This window comes from Paramormyrops kingsleyae, chromosome 10 (genome assembly GCF_048594095.1).
Source record: "Paramormyrops kingsleyae isolate MSU_618 chromosome 10, PKINGS_0.4, whole genome shotgun sequence".
Taxonomy (NCBI): Eukaryota; Metazoa; Chordata; class Actinopteri; order Osteoglossiformes; family Mormyridae; genus Paramormyrops; species Paramormyrops kingsleyae.
The window spans coordinates 33977411-33995927 of NC_132806.1; the positions used below are offsets into that span (position 1 = coordinate 33977411).

At 45.7% G+C, this 18517-nt stretch overlaps 1 protein-coding gene across 1 annotated transcript; it reads left to right on the plus strand.

Moving 5' to 3' along the window:
• Positions 1–214: 214 nt before the first annotated feature.
• On the plus strand, positions 215–5819 carry stc2a (stanniocalcin 2a). The gene is made up of 4 exons (XM_023842415.2): positions 215–533; positions 3713–3855; positions 4203–4414; positions 5387–5819. Exons 1-4 carry the CDS (start codon positions 395–397, stop codon positions 5736–5738), a joined length of 846 nt encoding a protein of 281 aa, XP_023698183.1. The 5' UTR covers positions 215–394; the 3' UTR covers positions 5739–5819.
• Positions 5820–18517: the final 12698 nt, after the last annotated feature.

Here is an 18517-nt window from a genome sequence, read left to right on the forward strand (position 1 = left end):
TAACTAAGAGGTTTCGGATAATTTGTAACGTAAATCGCCGTCTACATATAGGCCTACACGCTTCACAAGTTAAGTTTATTGCAAGTAGGGACAACTTTCACTACGGACACGCCCCTCAACCTTGGACGTGGATGTCTGCGCCTGTGATTGGTCGGGAGGCACGAATGACAACACCTGCTTAACTCCTTCATCAAAAATGACACCAGGGCTTCGGGAAATATAGGCAGCATCCATCCTGTCTCCACAGTCACTCTCACCCGTATCGTGAGCGGCGATTGCAACAGATCTAGCAGGCAAAACTGGGAGATAACCTCCTCTTACCGCAAAAAGCAATTCACTTACTTGTTCGTTGAAGTTACAGAGTAGATCTACATATATATTTTTTTAAACAGATATGATGGTGAAATTTGCAATAGCGCTCTTGGTCTTTTCAGCCTTCGAGAGAGTAGTGGGGACGGATATGATCGATGTTCACGAAAACCCACAAGAAAAACCGGCAAACCAAAAAGGACGTCTATCTCTGCAGAACACAGGTAAGCGGCCGCGTAGCGCTGCACGTTGGAGCGGTTTGGGATCCGGACCCCATGCAAGCCGCTAATGAAAACGGCACCAAGCTGTGCGGCTCCTACTATATACACGTGCTTTGCAGGACGGTAAATTTAGCGCTTGCTAAGTAACACTTTCGTTGCCTGTCCCCTGTGAAAATGGCATATTTGTGTGCGCACTGTACACACGAACATGGGCAGGAGTGTATGGGGTGCCGCGCGTGGCTTTTCATTTTCCGATTAAAAAGAAAGTCGACACCTTGTAAATACACGAGAACAGAAATTCAATATCTTAGTAAACTATTAATAGAACAGCACAAGGTAGGCTAGGTAATGTATACGGTGCCGCTTCTTAAAGCAGTCTGCGAATGTGCTTTATTTCATACAAGTTATTTTCAAGGGTAGTTTACGGTAAATGCGGTGGACGTGCTGAAGTGTAAAATAACCCTAATGCCAATTTATATAACGTACCATCATGGGCAAGTTTATTTAAAGCATCCGCTATGATAATCTTCATCATGTAGGTATATCACAAATGGCCCAAAATAAGCCAGTGATATTGGATTATATTAGGCAGAATTCGTATGACTGAACGCGTCCGGCACCGGGGGGAATACTGTCATTCATTTAGATCGGCGTTATTTGCTGTCCGATTATTCCCAGTATAGAGGGTGAACGTGTAGCTCCGGTCACATATTATGCGGAATGATGTAATACCCTTGCCGGAGAGGGGTCTGTGATCTCCATGCGATCTGTTCTCTGGTACATTTACCGAATGCCTTCGCTGCGCCTTTATTGTCTCCCGTTATCGATATTAAAATATTAATATGGGAGGTGTGCGGATACTTGTCATTACCGGCAGGACTTCCGACGTGACCGTACACCTCTCCCCGTCCTTCTTGCAGTAAAAGAAGCATATCCAGCACAGGTTCTCAACGCATAATCCCTCCGTCGCTCACACAACCGTGTAATTCAATGCACACCGCGGCCGGCTTGTGCGACCCAAAGACATTCCGGCACAAAAGCCAACACAAGCGCGGCGGACGGCGCTTCTCTGTACCCCAGCGCCCGCATGCAAATCCGGCCCTGCGCCTCTCCGTCGCAAAGGCAGTGTGTCTGTATGTCCTTGACCAGAAGCTGTTTTTACTGCGCAGTTTTTTAACGCTCCCAAATGTTACGATTTAGTTTTATGCAATATAATCACGAAACTGCAATCGGAAAGACTCTCCGAAGTTCACATGGTAATGAAGTTGAAACCGGTAACCATTAACTATGAAGTAACATTATCAACACGTTTGTCACTCCCTGGCGTTTAGCTGCTTTGCTGCAAAGTCGCATTTTGGTCAGACTGGGGACCGCTTGCGTCTTAGACGAGCTGGAAATAGAAAAGCCTGGCTACGACCTTTCAGGGAGGGTTTTTAATAATCTGCACCACTATATTAGGCTATTTGGTGTATGCACACCTTATGCATAAATTCACGTTTTCCTTCAGTCGGGTAGCGTGATTTTTCATACACGAGGATTCTGATATTCTTATTTAAAAAACTGTCTGGTTAGTTTATTTACCGCATTAAACAGTTAACCCCGCCACCGTGCAAAATCCGCCGTGACATTACTTAAGTTACTGACATTTTTAGGAGTACTCGCAGGATGGGCAGGCTCCCTCCTCTGCTGTCATGCGGGATGAACGATAACCGGCTCCGTAGATCTGAGGGAATCTTGTCAATGTTGGCGCTCATCACTCGCCTAATCGCGTAACAGATGGTATTTCGCCATGCGACCGTCTCTCTCCGCGGTGTTAAAAATAGACGACTGCAGCAAAGGGGCACCCCAAAGGTGCGAGAGCCCTCCTTCGCAAAGTCCCCGATCAAGTTCACGTGTTAGGCCACCAATCCGTGTGGCACCGTCCGCCGGTGCATACGAAACGCACACGTGTTGGCTGGTGTAAAATTATGCACAGGTACAGAGTGTGTGTTCGGCTATGCGGATTAAACATAAGTACTGGCAGGTAAAAAAAAAAAAAAACAGCAACAACATTTATCTGTTAAGAGCTACATCCTAATTCAAGGTAGGAAGCGGCCTCTGCCTTAAAGTGACACGCGCATTAGTAGAACCTGTTGATGGGTAAAAGTGAATTAACCCCAGATTGGCTTTCAGTGTCTCTTGCTGCTTCAGCAGCTAGACGCACTTCATAGCGTCAAACGCCACATACGTGGGATGTCCCAGAAGTGCCGGTCTGGCGGCCGGGCCCAGACTGCATTCCGGACCTGCATGGACACATGACATGCTTCGTGCTGTCCATACATATACATTTAGTGGCCTCTTGCACACTTTATCGTATCAGCCCAATGTCCCCGTACTGCCACAGGAAATAAGAAAGCCTTCCATCCTCAGTGACACGTCTACCAGCGCACCATGGTGTCCGTTAGCCCCAGCTAGCGAGCCTCCGCCCGAGATCAGCCTCTGCCCGAGATCAGCCTCAACCCGAGATTAGTCTCTGCCCGCGATCAGCCTCTGCCCGAGATCAGCCTCCGCCCGAGATCAGCCTCCGCCCGAGATCAGCCTCAACCCGAGATTAGTCTCTGCCCGCGATCAGCCTCTGCCCGAGATCAGCCTCAACCCGAGATCAGCCTCAACCCGAGATCAGCCTCCGCCCGAGATCAGCCTCCGCCCGAGATCAGCCTCTGGCCAGTGCAGGCACAAAAGAGGAAATCTCCGACCCACTGAGGTGCTTCCATGTGTGTGCCAGGCCCATAAATTATCCACACGGCCTGCAAACCCGATCTGGATCCATTACGCCGAAGCACCTGCCAGATAAAGTTTTCATGAAAATATTCCCGCCGTTTTTGTGAGGCAGTGAGTGGTTAGGCCAAGGATCAGAGTGCCGCTAAGAAAGGGTCGCGCTTTGAAGCTACAAGGCAGCCCAGAATATTCCACAGGGACACATTACCAGTGTAATCAGGAGCCCTTCCATCTGAGCTGTCATCCTCAAAAAACAGCACCTGTATGGTTTCTCACCATCTTTTTGTGCCTTTCCTCTCCTAAATGAAAATGTTCGTGGTATTCAGGGTCCCCTAAGTGTAACACGTGACCATGTTCCTTGTTGGTCAACCACACTGTTCGGGGCCACCACACTGACACTGTACATGCCTCTGCCCCACCCCCAGCCGATATCCAGCACTGCTTGGTGAATGCGGGCGACGTCGGTTGTGGGGTCTTCGAGTGCTTCGAGAACAACTCCTGTGAGATCCGTGGCCTGCAGGAGATCTGCATGACATTCCTGCACAATGCCGGCAAGTTCGACTCCCAGGTACGTCCCCCAAGCTGGGCTGGAGACCTGGCATGCTCCTCGCGCTGCACAGGGCCCATCGGAGCGACCTCTCGCCTGTCTGCGAATGGGCGAGCCGAACACAGAGCAGCAGTGTGCCTCTGCGTGAGGGAGGAGCCAAATTATCAAGGTCTATGGGCCTCTGGCAGATCTGTCAGCCAGAATCGCCTCTACCTCGCCATGTGTAATCCTTCCTCGTGTGTAACGGAAGAGTAATGAGGGAAACTCAGATCCCAACTGATCCCCCCCCCCCCCGAAGCCCACCCCTCCTTCCCGCCATTTCCCGGTTCCCACTCAGGCATTTGTCTTTGCTGTCGTCACGTGTGCAGGGAAAGTCCTTCATCAAGGACGCCCTGAAGTGCATGGCGCACGGCCTACGACACAAGTTCAGCTGCATCAGCCGCAAGTGCCTGGCGGTGAAGGACATGGTCTTACAGCTGCAGCGCGAGTGTTACGTCAAGCACAACCTCTGCTCCGCCGCCAAGGAGAACGTCAACGTCATGGTGGAGATGATTCACTTCCAGGACCTCTTTCCTAAGGGGTAAGTGTCCTGCGGGGGCAGTGGCGGCTGGGGCGACGGCCAGTGCTTTCTGGTTCGCAGGCATCTCCAGTCAGACCGACCCTTTTTTTCCTGCGTCATACACTGCGTCCCCTGCGGATTTCACAGCCGTACGTGGGCCGCTTTATTGGGGCGACTATTGAGCAGGAAGTGAATAGCTATAAAACCCTAAATACCCCACAAAATATACAATCCGCTAATGATACTATTTACACAGAGATCAAGTGGGTTTCATAACATAGGATAAAATTAGAAGGACTGATGGTAGCATTTCACAGAAACGTCATGAATTTACAGTTTGTGTATATTGGAGGTACATGTGATGACGTCTTGTTCCCCTTTTAGTGTGTGGTGATTCCTCAAAACGTGCAAGATCATTAAACGAATCCTCGGGGTAACAAAGTTTCAGTCTGACGTAACACTTCCTTAAGTACAGTCTACTATTATTGTTACAATTATTATTAACATTACAGAAACAATGGTCAGCAGTTATGGAAACATCCCAAATAGGTACTTTTCAGGAAAGGTCCACAATCTGCAGTGACATGTCTCTCCACTGGAGGCAGCATGGAGCTGTTTTCGCTCACATCCTCTCCGTTTCCTTCCTCTATTTACTTGGCCCTGCATTTATTTGTGTTTCTGTTCATTCTTGTCTGGTTTGGTCTTTGTTGGCCCATTTTTTGTAAAAAAAATTCCTTTGTAGGGCACTTTGAAGTGCTTCTGTGTATGAGAGGTGCTATATTTTCAAAGGTTTCTTTTATTATTACTACTACTACTGTTGTAATTTGGCCTGTAAAGAAAAGGATTTTTTCTGCACATGAAGGCCAACAATAACAGACCTTCATTGGTTATATCATCAGCCTCGTGCATATTGCGTGATTCCTGCCTCTTAGGACCTGTGTCGTCTAGCGGCCCTGACCAGTGCTGACCGCCTACATCTCGCTTTGCCCCCAGGCCATATGTGGAGCTGGTGAACATCCTCCTGGCCTGTGGAGAGGAGGTGAAGGAGGCCATCACCCGGAGCGTGCGGCTCCAGTGTGAGCAGAACTGGGGCGCCCTGTGCGACAGCCTCAGTTTCTGCTCCACACTGCCCCCTGCTGCCGAGCGCCGTCATGGCAACCCACTGCACATGGAGGCCGAGCACCCCGTCAGCCCCAAGGGCTCCCGGCAGGGGGAGAAGGACAAGGCGGGCAAGGGGGGCTTTAACCCACATGCCCGGGGCCGCAGCCAGGGGCCCCGGCGCCTCAGTGCAGATACCGCCGTGGCCGAGCAGGAAGACCCCGAGACCACCGACATCAGGAGGTGAAAGAGCAGCTGCAGTCACCCCCAGCCCTGGTACACACCCCCACCCCCAGCCCCAGCCCTGGTACACACCCCCACCCCCACCCCCAGCTCACACTGCCGCTCCGCCCAACGGACGGAGGGACGGACGGACGACGCGGATGGACAGACGACAGGAAGGTGCCTCCTGATTCCAGTTCCTCACTAGTCATTCCAGCCCCCCCCCCCCCAAACGTTAACTTTGCAGGGTGTGTGGTGTCGCGCGTTTTGTTACCCAGTTTTGTTATCACTATTATAATTATTATTACTACAATTCAGCTGTTAGATTTTTACTCTAATGTAGCGTTTTCCTAAGTATCCCTATGATTTGATCATTTTATTTATTTCTTCTGTATACAATGTTTTAATATGTGTACATATACATCTCCTTACCTATATTTATATACATACTATATAAATATAGCCGACATATGCAATACTATTATATATAAAGTACATAATAAAGTCTTCTGTTATTTTTCCACAAAATAGTATACGTTGGACTGTAGATATGTAACATACATTGATTTGTTTTGTTTAAAAGTCGGAAATTTGTTTGTATTATAATTCTGTATACTTGATGATTAAATACAAACTGTACAGGATTAATGTCCACTTCTGGCACATATGAAACATGCTTACGCCATATATCTGGGATCCAGCCCCCCCTGGACAGGCAAGCCTCTGTGTCCATAAAGGCAGCTTGGCGGCGCCCCCCTATGGCCAATGTCTTCATTTATTACCACAGCTCATCTTCAGAGCTGTGAAACAGGGGCAGCTGGGGGGGTCATACTGACCCACCGGCCCCCGTATTCCTTTCAGCATATGCTCGTGCTGCCCACATGGTCTGCATCGGGCACCTCCTAGCTGGCTGTGGCGAGACCCACAGAAACTTCCCCAGGCAGCCGGGGCCAGACTGAACCCGGCTTCGGACCTGCCGGCTTTGCCAGAAACATTACCATGCATTTCTTGTTTATTACGCCCGTTCCCAGAACTCGGAACCCCTGTCTGACCAAGAGTCTGAGACTCTGTGAGACTTTAGCAACCTGGAAGTGCCCAATTCCCCCCCGCCCCCACCGCCCCAGGTACCCCAGCTCCGCTGAGCATTCAGTTGACGAGCAGACTGCCCTCTGACCTGGGTGTTCACGCCCACATGATAAATAATGGGGCTTCGGTCTGCTATCCATTAATCTGGATCTACACCTTGTACGTGTATGTTCTCCTCTGTACCTTGTGTTTACTGGACTGGCTCTTCTAGTGCGTTTGGAAGATCTACGGCCAGTTGTTAACATGCAAAAATGAATCTGTGAGCACATTACAACTGTTCAGACATAAAGTCAGCAAAAATGTGCCTTGGCAATGTATGATTAAGGCCTGCACTTTGTGGGCATATTTTGTACATGAAAACGTTTTTTTTTTTTGTTTCATCCTGTCTATTCAGTTCACTGTATAATATGCAAGACAACAATATATGCATTTGTTTTCATGTTATACATACATACATAAATTCATTTTAGCCATATCACTCCTTCTGTGTGTATATGTACGCGTCTGTGTGTAACTAAGTACATAAATATATATTTATGTATCATACCAGCTCTTGTGACAGTGAATCTTCCCCTTTCATTACAGTGGCATCTTTAACACTTCACCGTTTATCCGTCAGGAGCTCCTTGGGGCTTTTACCTGAAAAGGCCCCCGTCAGTGCCAGCCAGCACGTTCAGGGTAACAGCCCTGTCTTTGTGATGAGGCTAACAGGTTTCATGTGGCCTTTCATTATGCTAAGACTGTCCAGCTGCAGAATCTGGATCCCTTTCACATCCGTCTCGGGTGGCACAAACCGCGGCGACAGACGTGAGGGCCCTGGGTACCCACAGAGCGGTGACCCCATCCCATCACCATGGATACAGTACCTATGGCAGCCACAGCATGCCAAAGCCACGGGGATGGCAGCGAGATGAGGTCACATTTCCAATGCAGCCGCGAGATTGTGGCATTCCAGAGGAGACGGTTATAGGGCAGGGCCGGCAAAATGCAACAATCAAAAAAAAAAAAAAAAACAAGTACGAGTCTTAGATCCTAAAACAACAATTCTGTGCAGGAGCAGCTCTCCTGGACACTCAGCTTAGGCGGACTAGGTACTCGAGGGAGACCCATAAAGCTGTCAGGGTGTATCACGTGACCCCGCCTCTTTGCGTCACCGCCACAGGGCCCAGCGGTGGCCCAGCGGTGTCCCAGCGAGAGGGGGCCGAAGCTTCTCCGTGTGACGTCGGACCACCGAGCCGTAACAAGCCCTTCAGGCCGGGGCCCAGAACATGTCAGAAGGCGAAAATAAACAGCTTTTATGGGCCCCGGCTCGAACGGTCTCCCTGCGGAAGGCACCACGCCCCCGGCGGACACCAATTTGACGGCGGCCTCATTGTACAGTCACTCTATTCTGAAAGGTGCTTAATTTACTGCGGCAAAGTTGTGGGTGATCTAACCGCAGAGCTGGGCTTTTTCCAGAGCCCCGGCTCTATTTTAAAAAGACGGCTTCAGTAGTTATAGGCTGGGAGCCAGACTCATTTTAAGAGTTAAGATCGGCTCGGTCCAAAAGGCAGAACAAGTTAATAACGAGCTGCGCTCATTTTCACGTCGGTTTACTCCGGTTTATTCTCAGACATCGGCAAAAAATGTAAAGCGATAAAGCAAAGGAAAATTTGAGTAAGATCCAGCTGCAGCCGGTGCAGTAAACGGGCAGGGATCCGGGTCCGGGGAGCCCAGTGTCAGACGCGCCACATAGCGCTGGCAGCCGCCTGTTTACACGGGCAGCCGCTGCTTCCTTTTCTTAAGAGAAATTTGTCGAACATGCACACTGCCGAGACCCAGTCCCGGGCCGACCATTTAAACGTAATCCCCCGCTGCCTACCGGTACCTGCAAAAATATGCATTTCGCCCCTAAAAGTCATTTAAATAAGTACAGAACACGCTGAACTGAAGGTGCTTTGGTACGCATGGACAGGCTGGAGGAGACTGCGGTGACATCTGAGGTTATTAATGACAGCCCTACTTTCCATCGTTATTATAATGACATTTAACGGAAAAGGTGGGGCGCAAACCGCCATCAGTCACCAGTCGGGGCAAACGACCCCGTCTGAGCTGGTGACTTTGATCCTGACCTTCAGATTTAAAGTCCTGAGACCCACGGGACGGGATCAGCTCCATGTGAGATCTAACATGCCCCTGCACATTTCATACAGCATCCCAAGCAGCTCAGCGGAAATACAGAGAAGGCTTCCGCTTACCTTACACCTGCCATTTCGACATGGCCACGGCAGCCCCAGCAAATCACAGTAACAGCAACCTGAGTCTAGTTTCTATAGCCAAATCACCAGGATGTAACTGATCTTTCTAGTCCTGCAACATACCAACATCTATATTAGACGTGCTACTTTGGAGGTTTACTGCCCTCTACTGGTTATTTCAATTAAAAATTGCAGCTGTATCCAGCTTGATTGTGTAAATTTAAATAGTGAATAATTAAATCACAAAAGAATTATGGTGGAGTGGCTGTAATTTCTCTGTTTCATTTAACACCTATGGTAATGTACACCTTTGTTGAATTTAATATAAAATAGTTATAATGATATAAAGTTGCTTTAGAGCTTTAGATTTTCATAGATCTATTGAAAAAGAGGCATATACATTTTTAACTTTAGGTTTTTAAATACTCTCATCATCAGAATAAACACATATAGGAATATAGGGGGTAGGTGAAACAACAGAAACACCTAAAAGTCTGCAGGACAGGTGCAATACGGCACAGGGCCTCACTTCATTCCTTCTGGGGATTCTGTCACAGACGTTCTGAATATTCAAGAAAAGGCACCATGTCTCTGAGGGATGAAGATGGCAGAAATCAGCCTCCTGCTCTGCGCTCCCCCACAGAGGCGTCACCGTGCGTAAATCCGATGACTAGGAGGACATGAAAGGCCTTAGGCTTCCTCCCGGAGCTTATAAGTCACATCTGATTAATGGTGTGAGTGTATTATGTTCCTTGCACCAGGTTATGTGGCTTCACATGCTGGCCTCCAAAGGGCATCCCTGCCTGAGCCCCAGCTTCGTGAAGTTCATGGGACACGGTATTACAGACACTGGGTTACAGGACACGGTATTACAGACACTGGGTTACAGGACACGGTATTACAGACACTGGGTTACAGGACACGGTATTACAGACACTGGGTTACAGGACACGGTATTACAGACACTGGGTTACAGGACACGGTATTACAGACACTGGGTTACAGGACACGGTATTACAGACACTGGGTTACAGGACACGGTATTACAGACACTGGGTTACAGGACACGGTATTACAGACACTGGGTTACAGGACACGGTATTACAGACACTGGGTTACAGGACACAGTATTATAGACACTGGGTTACAGGACACAGTATTACAGACACTGGGTTACAGGACACAGTATTACAGACACTGGGTTACAGGACACAGTATTACAGACACTGGGTTACAGGACACAGTATTATAGACACTGGGTTACAGGACACAGTATTATAGACACTGGGTTACAGGACACAGTAGTACAGACACTGGGTTACAGGACACAGTATTACAGACACTGGGTTACAGGACACAGTATTACAGACACTGGGTTACAGGACACAGTAATACAGACACTGGGTTACAGGACACAGTATTACAGACACTGGGTTACAGGACACAGTATTATAGACACTGGGTTACAGGACACAGTATTACAGACACTGGGTTACAGGACACAGTATTATAGACACTGGGTTACAGGACACAGTATTACAGACACTGGGTTACAGGACACAGTATTACAGACACTGGGTTACAGGACACAGTATTATAGACACTGGGTTACAGGACACAGTATTACAGACACTGGGTTACAGGACACAGTATTACAGACACTGGGTTACAGGACACAGTATTACAGACACTGGGTTACAGGACACAGTATTATAGACACTGGGTTACAAGCTGAGTGTGGTGATTTTGGGTTGATATTTTACAGTGAATAGCTGTTTTCCTGTCAGTGTCTGGGTCTCGCTGCCTGGGCACTTAGTCCATGTCTGACACACAGTGGAATGGTGAAACCCAACGTGAAGGCCACACGTGCAAAAAAACAGCTCACTACTACAGTGTTGAAAGGCTTCGGTGACATCTAACGTGAAGCAGTTCTGGAGGCAAAGGTGGGTCCTGCATGGTACCGGATAGATGCACCAAATAAAGTGGCCACTGAATATAACACATTATAGAGACACAATATGTTTATTCAGCTGTATAATATAATGTTTCTGCACAGCTAAATCCACTTACTGCTGCAATGCAAAAAAAAAATATCAACATTATTAGATGCTAGAATCTTTAGAATTAATTACAGGTTTCTGCTCTGATGTTAACTGTTCGTCCTTGTTTAAGAGCCAGATGAAAGCCCAACGCATTTTACGGCCTTACGGAACGCTGACCTTCCAAACAGATTTTACTTTAATTGTAGGACATGTAAGAAGCCAAACAGGAGCCAGCTGAGGCTGTAGACTAAACTTGTGAGGCACTGCAGGCAAGTCTGGAGCCGTCCGGTCCCCCCCGTCCCCCCCCCGGGGCCGCGGTTTTACCTTGGACCCTGTGAAACACTGAGTGATCCCTGGCCAAGTTTATTAATATGAGAGGGGCATCTGCCGTCCCTTAAAGGGGACAATAATAGCATGTACAAGGCCCCCTGCAGATGGCTGCTCTCCCCTGGGAGCTCCGGCCTGCAGTCTGCTCCTGCAGAACCTCCCCATACCCACACAATGTCCTCATCCTTTGCGTCACACAGATATACACTATATGGCCAAAAGTATGTGCCCCCCCCATTTAATCAGAGGAATCTGCGATTTAATTTGCACCCACTGCTGACACAGATGTATAATTAAACAACATTATACAATCAAATTCCTCTCGTTTGTAAATTTCTTATGTTCTGATCTCCTGCATCATTATCAGCAGAAGGTGGGTTTTGGACAGGAGAGGTTAGTGACTTTCCTCTTGGCACCATCACAGGACGCCATCTTTCCATAAATCTGTTCTCCACATTTCTGTCCTGCTGAGTTGTCCTGGTCCAACACAAGTGAAGTGACTGAGATGGTCAAAAGTTCAGCTGTGAAGTGGTGGGTCACACAATCTGAGAGGACCTGGGGAGCTGATGACCCAGCATCAATACCCCCCAACCTGAACCGCAGCAGATTCAGCGATCCTCCAACATCTAATGGAAAGCTTTGCCAGAGAAGTAGAGGTCATTAAAGCGACAACGGACTGACCAGCTTCATATTAATACCCTTGTTTGTGTAATAAGAAGTTGGACGAGCTGGTGTCCACATACATTTGGATATATAGTGTACATCAACTAAAGTGACTCACGTTAAAAAGTTTCTGTGGGATCAACACCGGAACTCCTTCTACAAATTTCAGAGGCACATTAGCGTGGTCAAAGGCACTCTGGGGAGGGGGGGGGGCGCGATGCATAAGCCCAGGCACAAAGCCGCCCCCAGCAACTCTGCAAACACCACCTCCCCTGTTTCTTTTAGAGGGATTAGATGTCAATAGTTTGGAAAAGCACAGCACTGAGTGCAGAAAATCAGAGAAGTGGAAGTTCCTGTTTGCATAAGGAGACTTTGGTGCTATAGGGAGGCAGAAGGAGAGTTTGGTGCTATAGGGAGGCAGAAGGAGAGTTTGGTGCTATAGGGAGGCAGAAGGAGAGTTTGGTGCTATAGGGAGGCAGAAGGAGAGTTTGGTGCTATAGGGAGGCAGAAGGAGAGTTTGGTGCTATAGGGAGGCAGAAGGAGAGTTTGGTGCTATAGGGAGGCAGAAGGAGACTTTGGTGCTATAGGGAGGCAGAAGGAGACTTTGGTGCTATAGGGAGGCAGAAGGAGAGTTTGGTGCTATAGGGAGGCAGAAGGAGAGTTTGGTGCTATAGGGAGGCAGAAGGAGACTTTGGTGCTATAGGGAGGCAGACGGAGACTTTGGTGCTATAGGGAGGCAGAAGGAGACTTTGGTGCTATAGGGAGGCAGAAGGAGACTTTGGTGCTATAGGGAGGCAGAAGGAGACTTTGGTGCTATAGGGAGGCAGAAGGAGACTTTGGTGCTATAGGGAGGCAGAAGGAGAGTTTGGTGCTATAGGGAGGCAGAAGGAGAGTTTGGTGCTATAGGGAGGCAGAAGGAGAGTTTGGTGCTATAGGGAGGCAGAAGGAGACTTTGGTGCTATAGGGAGGCAGAAGGAGAGTTTGGTGCTATAAGGAGGCAGAAGGAGAGTTTGGTGCTATAGGGAGGCCGTAATTTTCTGGACAAGGACACTTTCCAAGGTCATTAAGAAAAGATTATTCGCATACTGACTTTGCACAGCGGTCCCGGAGGGGGGGGCTGACCGTCGCTCTGTTTACATTATTCATTAAGCCACTTAAACAGCTATGACTCCTCTAGGATTCACCCCACAAACTGACATCACATCCATTTAGTGCAGGCTTCCCCAGCTCCGGTCCTGGGGGGCCAGTCTGCACCACTTTTGGCAGATTAAACCTTATTCAGCTCAGCAGCCCAGGTTTGGCAGGTGTGTTTGAGCAGGGAAATCAGCAAACTGTGGTGCAGACTGACCCCCCAGGACTGGGATTGGGGAAGCCTGCTTTAGCATATTGACGCAGTTAGAGAAAGTCTTAAGCTTGACAAATATATTCTCTAGAATTTCTGATTAATATGTAAAGTAACACGATTGCAAAAAATACAAAACAATCCATTTGTAATCACTGTGGAAAATCAAATTGCTGCCAGATGTTTCCAGACCACTAAAATGTTTCACCCTCAATCTGCCCACTCTACTGTATCCTCATGCCGATGAGCCTCTTTCCCATCTGCTAACCGTCGTGGCTTAAGTTCCATTAGATGTCCAGGTCCAGCTCATCTCACCCGTGACCATAAGACTGTCCAACAGCCATTAACTGAACAGAAACAAGGTTTTCTATAAAACATTCAAGAGAAGTTGCTCAAACATCATCCTTGGAATTTTGATTATACCTGTTTGCACAAATTATGTGCTTATTGTTTTAAGGGCAGTTTGAAGTTTGATCTGTGTTTCACCTTGATGCAACATGATTCCTCACCACTCCGCTGCTGCGGAGCTGAATCACACCTGCTGCCGGACCCACGGTAGTCCGGGATGAGCTGTGCCCAAGACAGGCATCGGAAAAGGATCCCCGTCCTTCTCTCAGCCGCTATACCAAGGTGGGAGGGGGGTTAGACAGAGCTTAGGGAAGGCAGCGGGTGAACATGAGCAGGAAGGAGACCATCTGCAAATGGAGACAAAGGTTACACTTGAGTGTGCACACAGTACATCACCAAGACCCCTGCCACACACGCAAGGCTCCTGATAGATCTCTCAAGTAGGATTAAAAATAAAACTATAAAATAAAATGGTATGAGGCTCTCCATGGTATGCAAGCAGAAGTTCTTGTGAGTAGTGGAAGCACCTGCATGAACAGACGTTCACTTTCTTTATTTGGAAACCAGAGCTGCAGCTGTTTGGGTGGTTGGCTACAGCTACAGAAGAGGTATTTGAAATTTTAAAATTTAGTCACCAGGGGACGCTGTTCTAGTATCGCTGATTTAGGCACTTAACTGCTCCAGTAAAACCAAGAGCTAAATACAACCGGTAATACGTGTATTGTTTTGAGCAAAAATGCAATGTACCACAGTAAATATCCGCCAGTTCTACCGACAGTAACTAGGAACAGCAATAGTCACAGGCGTAAACACAATGCCTTATAGCTAAAATAATAAACAGAAAGTTTAGTATTTAATTTTGTTATACGTGTCCTTTTAAAAAAAAAAAAAACGCTTATTCGGTGTATGTAACATTTATGCATTAACTGTACATCGATTAAACCTTCAAGTACTGAAACGTGAAAAGAGGAAATTAAAGCAAATACAACTGTGGCATTAACTATTATAGGTGAAACTGTTATCGTTTATGTGCCATGGGTTTAAAGTAAAGATCCTTTAATACGTTGTATAATAATAAATTTCAATAGACTAAATTCCGATTACATACCTTTACATCAGCAAAGCTTGTAAACGTAGGCCTATAGGAAATGTGGGCCTGAAATCTGTCTAATTCTTTTATCGTTTTTTATTTCAAAAAAAGAGACGGAACCTTTATTTGGCGGTGGAAATTACTGTGGCAGCTGCGTAAACTCCGCCATGTAGCTTCCGGTTAACTTCTGTTTTCCTGAAACTTCCCTCTCACCCACCGTCAGGGACGCCGGCTGCTTCATTAGGCTGCCCGGCTCTGTCCTATAAAACGGACTGATTTGGCATTTCTACGAATTTCGTAGCCAGCGCGAGTGACAAAGAAATCTTAAATTAAAGAACTCGACCTATTTACACTTTTCTGCTAATTACAAAAATATTTTGTTGTAATAATAAAATGAAATTTTATTGTTTAATATTAGCATCTGTCAAATTTATTTTACAAATACTTCCAAAGAACATCACCCAAAATTTGTATAGCAATATACAGCCCGATGTATAATCCAAATACTGTATAATTGGCTCGAACTACAATCAGAATAACATGGGAAAAACGTACCGCGACAGGAGGCACTGACGTTAATAAGCGTAGATGTGCAAGCGTGGGTTCTCTAGACATCCTTTAATCAACATCAGTTTATATCCCAGGATAAAGCAGCATACGTCACGTATTGTAACAAAAGCGACTAAGTAATCATTTGAGAGCGCGGTCTCTGATTGTAAATCCGAGTAAAACGACCCCGAATAAAGCGTTGTGCTGTAGTTATAATACTAACCACGAGGTGGAAGCCTACCATTGCATAACAAGCCCTATGGCAATGAGAGTGGAAGAAAAACATTTTATTTAAGAGTGTACTTTTACGAGTGGGTTGTTATGAAGGGCTTTCCAGATAGTAACAGCAGATTTCTATGTTAAATCGAATTTAAAAAAAAAAAAAATTAAATCCCAAAATAGTAAGACTGGGAAAACTGAATTAAAAATATCTATTCGAGACAGAGCGATCAAGCAGTGCACAGATACATTTTTGTCGCAAAAATATGGCCATATAAACAGCTGAATCGTGGATGAAACTTAGCACTGGACAGTGTGAGAGAGCGGTTGTGGTCGGGTGATCCTTATGACCACAACAGAAACATACAGGACAATATGTGGTCATGCATTTCCGCTGGGCGTCCGTAATTCGGCTTCGGATTGATGTCGCTTTTAAACTAGGTCAGTTTTCCCGGAGGACTGATGATGAAAGGAAAAATGGTCGGCATTTTAGATAGGACTCTCTTGGCCACTGTGAATTTCCATAAATATTCGCGTGCAGCGTAATATTACCCGGGTTGCATATTATTCCATGAAGTAATTTATGTCTGAAGTGGGACACGGACACCTGGCAGGGAGACTGAAGCGGGCAGCACAATGTGTCCTTGGACTTTACAGACAAGGCAAAAAAAATTAAACTGGAAGCAATCGTTTGAACGCACCTACTGTAAAATAAATAAGGCAAACCGATTAAAATATTTTATTTATACTCACGAGTGGAAGAAGGTGAACATACAGAAATGTATTATAAAAGCATTAGGTAGGCTATGCTACGCTTGTTAGATTTTAATGTTTTATTATTATGCATTGATTTTATGTAACTTTAAAAGATCGACTTATTACCGCCATTTTAGAAACAGTGACAGGGCATTAACACAAATACTACATATAGACCTACGTAAAAATGACATTTAGCTCTAGTATTTTAATCAGAGGTAAAACAAAAGTAATTTGAAATGTTTAAATATTAAAACAGGATAAAATCAATAGGCTATATAAACAATACCTTTTTTTACATTATCGATTTCCACACAACTTTCACACTAATATTTTGTAGCTGAAATAGGTTTCATTTTAAAGACGTATTTATGGTAGACTACATGCATACATGCAAATTACATGCACATCCCCATAAGCATTTTAAAAGGCGGGTTTTAAGTAGCCTAATAAATCGTTTAGCTTCGTCAGCTACCTGGGAAGAGCGTTAGCTCTTTAACTTCATACTTAATTATAAACGCAATGATGTATTATCACTTATAGCCTACTTTATCTATACTTTATCTAATTTAGCGATAATCAGAATTTAAATATTTTCTTAGCCCAGAGATTAACGTTGTCCGATAAAAAAAAATCCATGCAGGTGTTCTACACAATATTTTATTTCCCTAAACTTAACCTAAATATATTTAATCAATACCCCGTGCGTAAAATTTAAAATTTAAACCTGTTAATTTTAACTACATGTCAGTTTTACATAAATTGTGCATTAACCACAGACGACTTCAAATTCGTTAATTTTCTGCGGGGCGCGTAATGCATCGCCACCCTAAGAAATCCTGTTTGTAGACTTCAGACAAACCTGAAAAAAAACCCTATTTTAAATGACTACATAATAATTCCGATAGGCCTATAAAGAGCAATTAAATTCTATAAGTTTTTAATGGAAAAGATAAACAGGCTACATGACATGCAGGCCATGTAGCGGATTAGGAGAGAAGACTGTAAAGTTGGCATTTGTAAAATGGCGATTAATTTCGACAAGCCCTGTTCTATATCGGGCCGCTCTAATTAGTATCCATTAGGAAGGTGTAAAGCGGCGCTCGCGCTGGGAGCAGATGATTGACAGGGCCCGGGGGGGGGCGGGGGCGACGCCAGTCTTAGGTCTGAGGCGCCTGGCCGGGATGCTCAGCAGCAGGAACGGGTGTAGACGAACCCAGATAACATACCTCGGCCCATTTTGGTCACTCGCCCGATAATATCCACAACAAGTCGTCCAACAGGAAGTTTTTAAGAATCCTTATCCATCTCTTTATCTGCTTTGGAAATGTGCTGCAGAAAGACGAGGGACCTTATCCGTCAATGTCACTTCGCAATAATATTTCGTATAGAATTCGTATATAATGTCGCCATGTTAAAACTCTATTTAAAAATAATTGCTGCCATGTAATCTGTACAGGGTGCTCATGTAAGCGGGACTCATACTTTCAGTTGTTCCTTATTCACTGCTGTTATTTTTGAACATCTGTTATTTTTTAATATGTCTGAAGATGAATGAAATGATGGATTTTTTAAACTTTAATTCGTTTCAATTAGCTGTTACCGGAGGTGTCGTCGCTGTCGCGATGTAAACTTAAAAAAAATAATAATAATAATTCCCGGTCTCTAATGTTTTACAAATAATATATTAATAATGTATAATTAATCACATATCAATGTGTCGTACAGACTAAAATCATAAACACATATACAAAGGTATACCAAAATCAGCATATATATTTTAAATGCTTCAACAAATTTTCGGCCTTTTACGGTTTTAACATTGTTGTAATGTTTTTGAATAAACACAGAAAACGGGCTGCTGAGTAAACTGAGGAATTTGTTGCATAATGGCTATCTAAATCGATTAATATTTTCAGCTGTTACAAGTCACTCAAATATTTGGAAATCACAGGAGGATGCTACAGTCTGTAGATACACGGAAGGGGAAAAGGGAAGAAATCACCTCTATTAATCATCTTGACAAAAAACAGTTTCCATACGCCCTACTTCATGTTTACTTTATTTCACCAATTATTGCTGCGCTGGGCCCGGCGTGTTGACTCGCTCTTCCTAAAAGTGCTGGCGTTCATTCATCAGCGAGAT

Bases quoted from the DNA above. Each gene is read 5' to 3' on its own strand.
- stc2a (XM_023842415.2), top strand. From the start codon at position 395: ATGATGGTGAAATTTGCAATAGCGCTCTTGGTCTTTTCAGCCTTCGAG. The intron at 534-3,712 runs GTAAGCGGCCGC...CCCCACCCCCAG, and splicing joins TCTATCTCTGCAGAACACAG to CCGATATCCAGCACTGCTTG. The intron at 4,415-5,386 runs GTAAGTGTCCTG...CTTTGCCCCCAG, and splicing joins CAGGACCTCTTTCCTAAGGG to GCCATATGTGGAGCTGGTGA.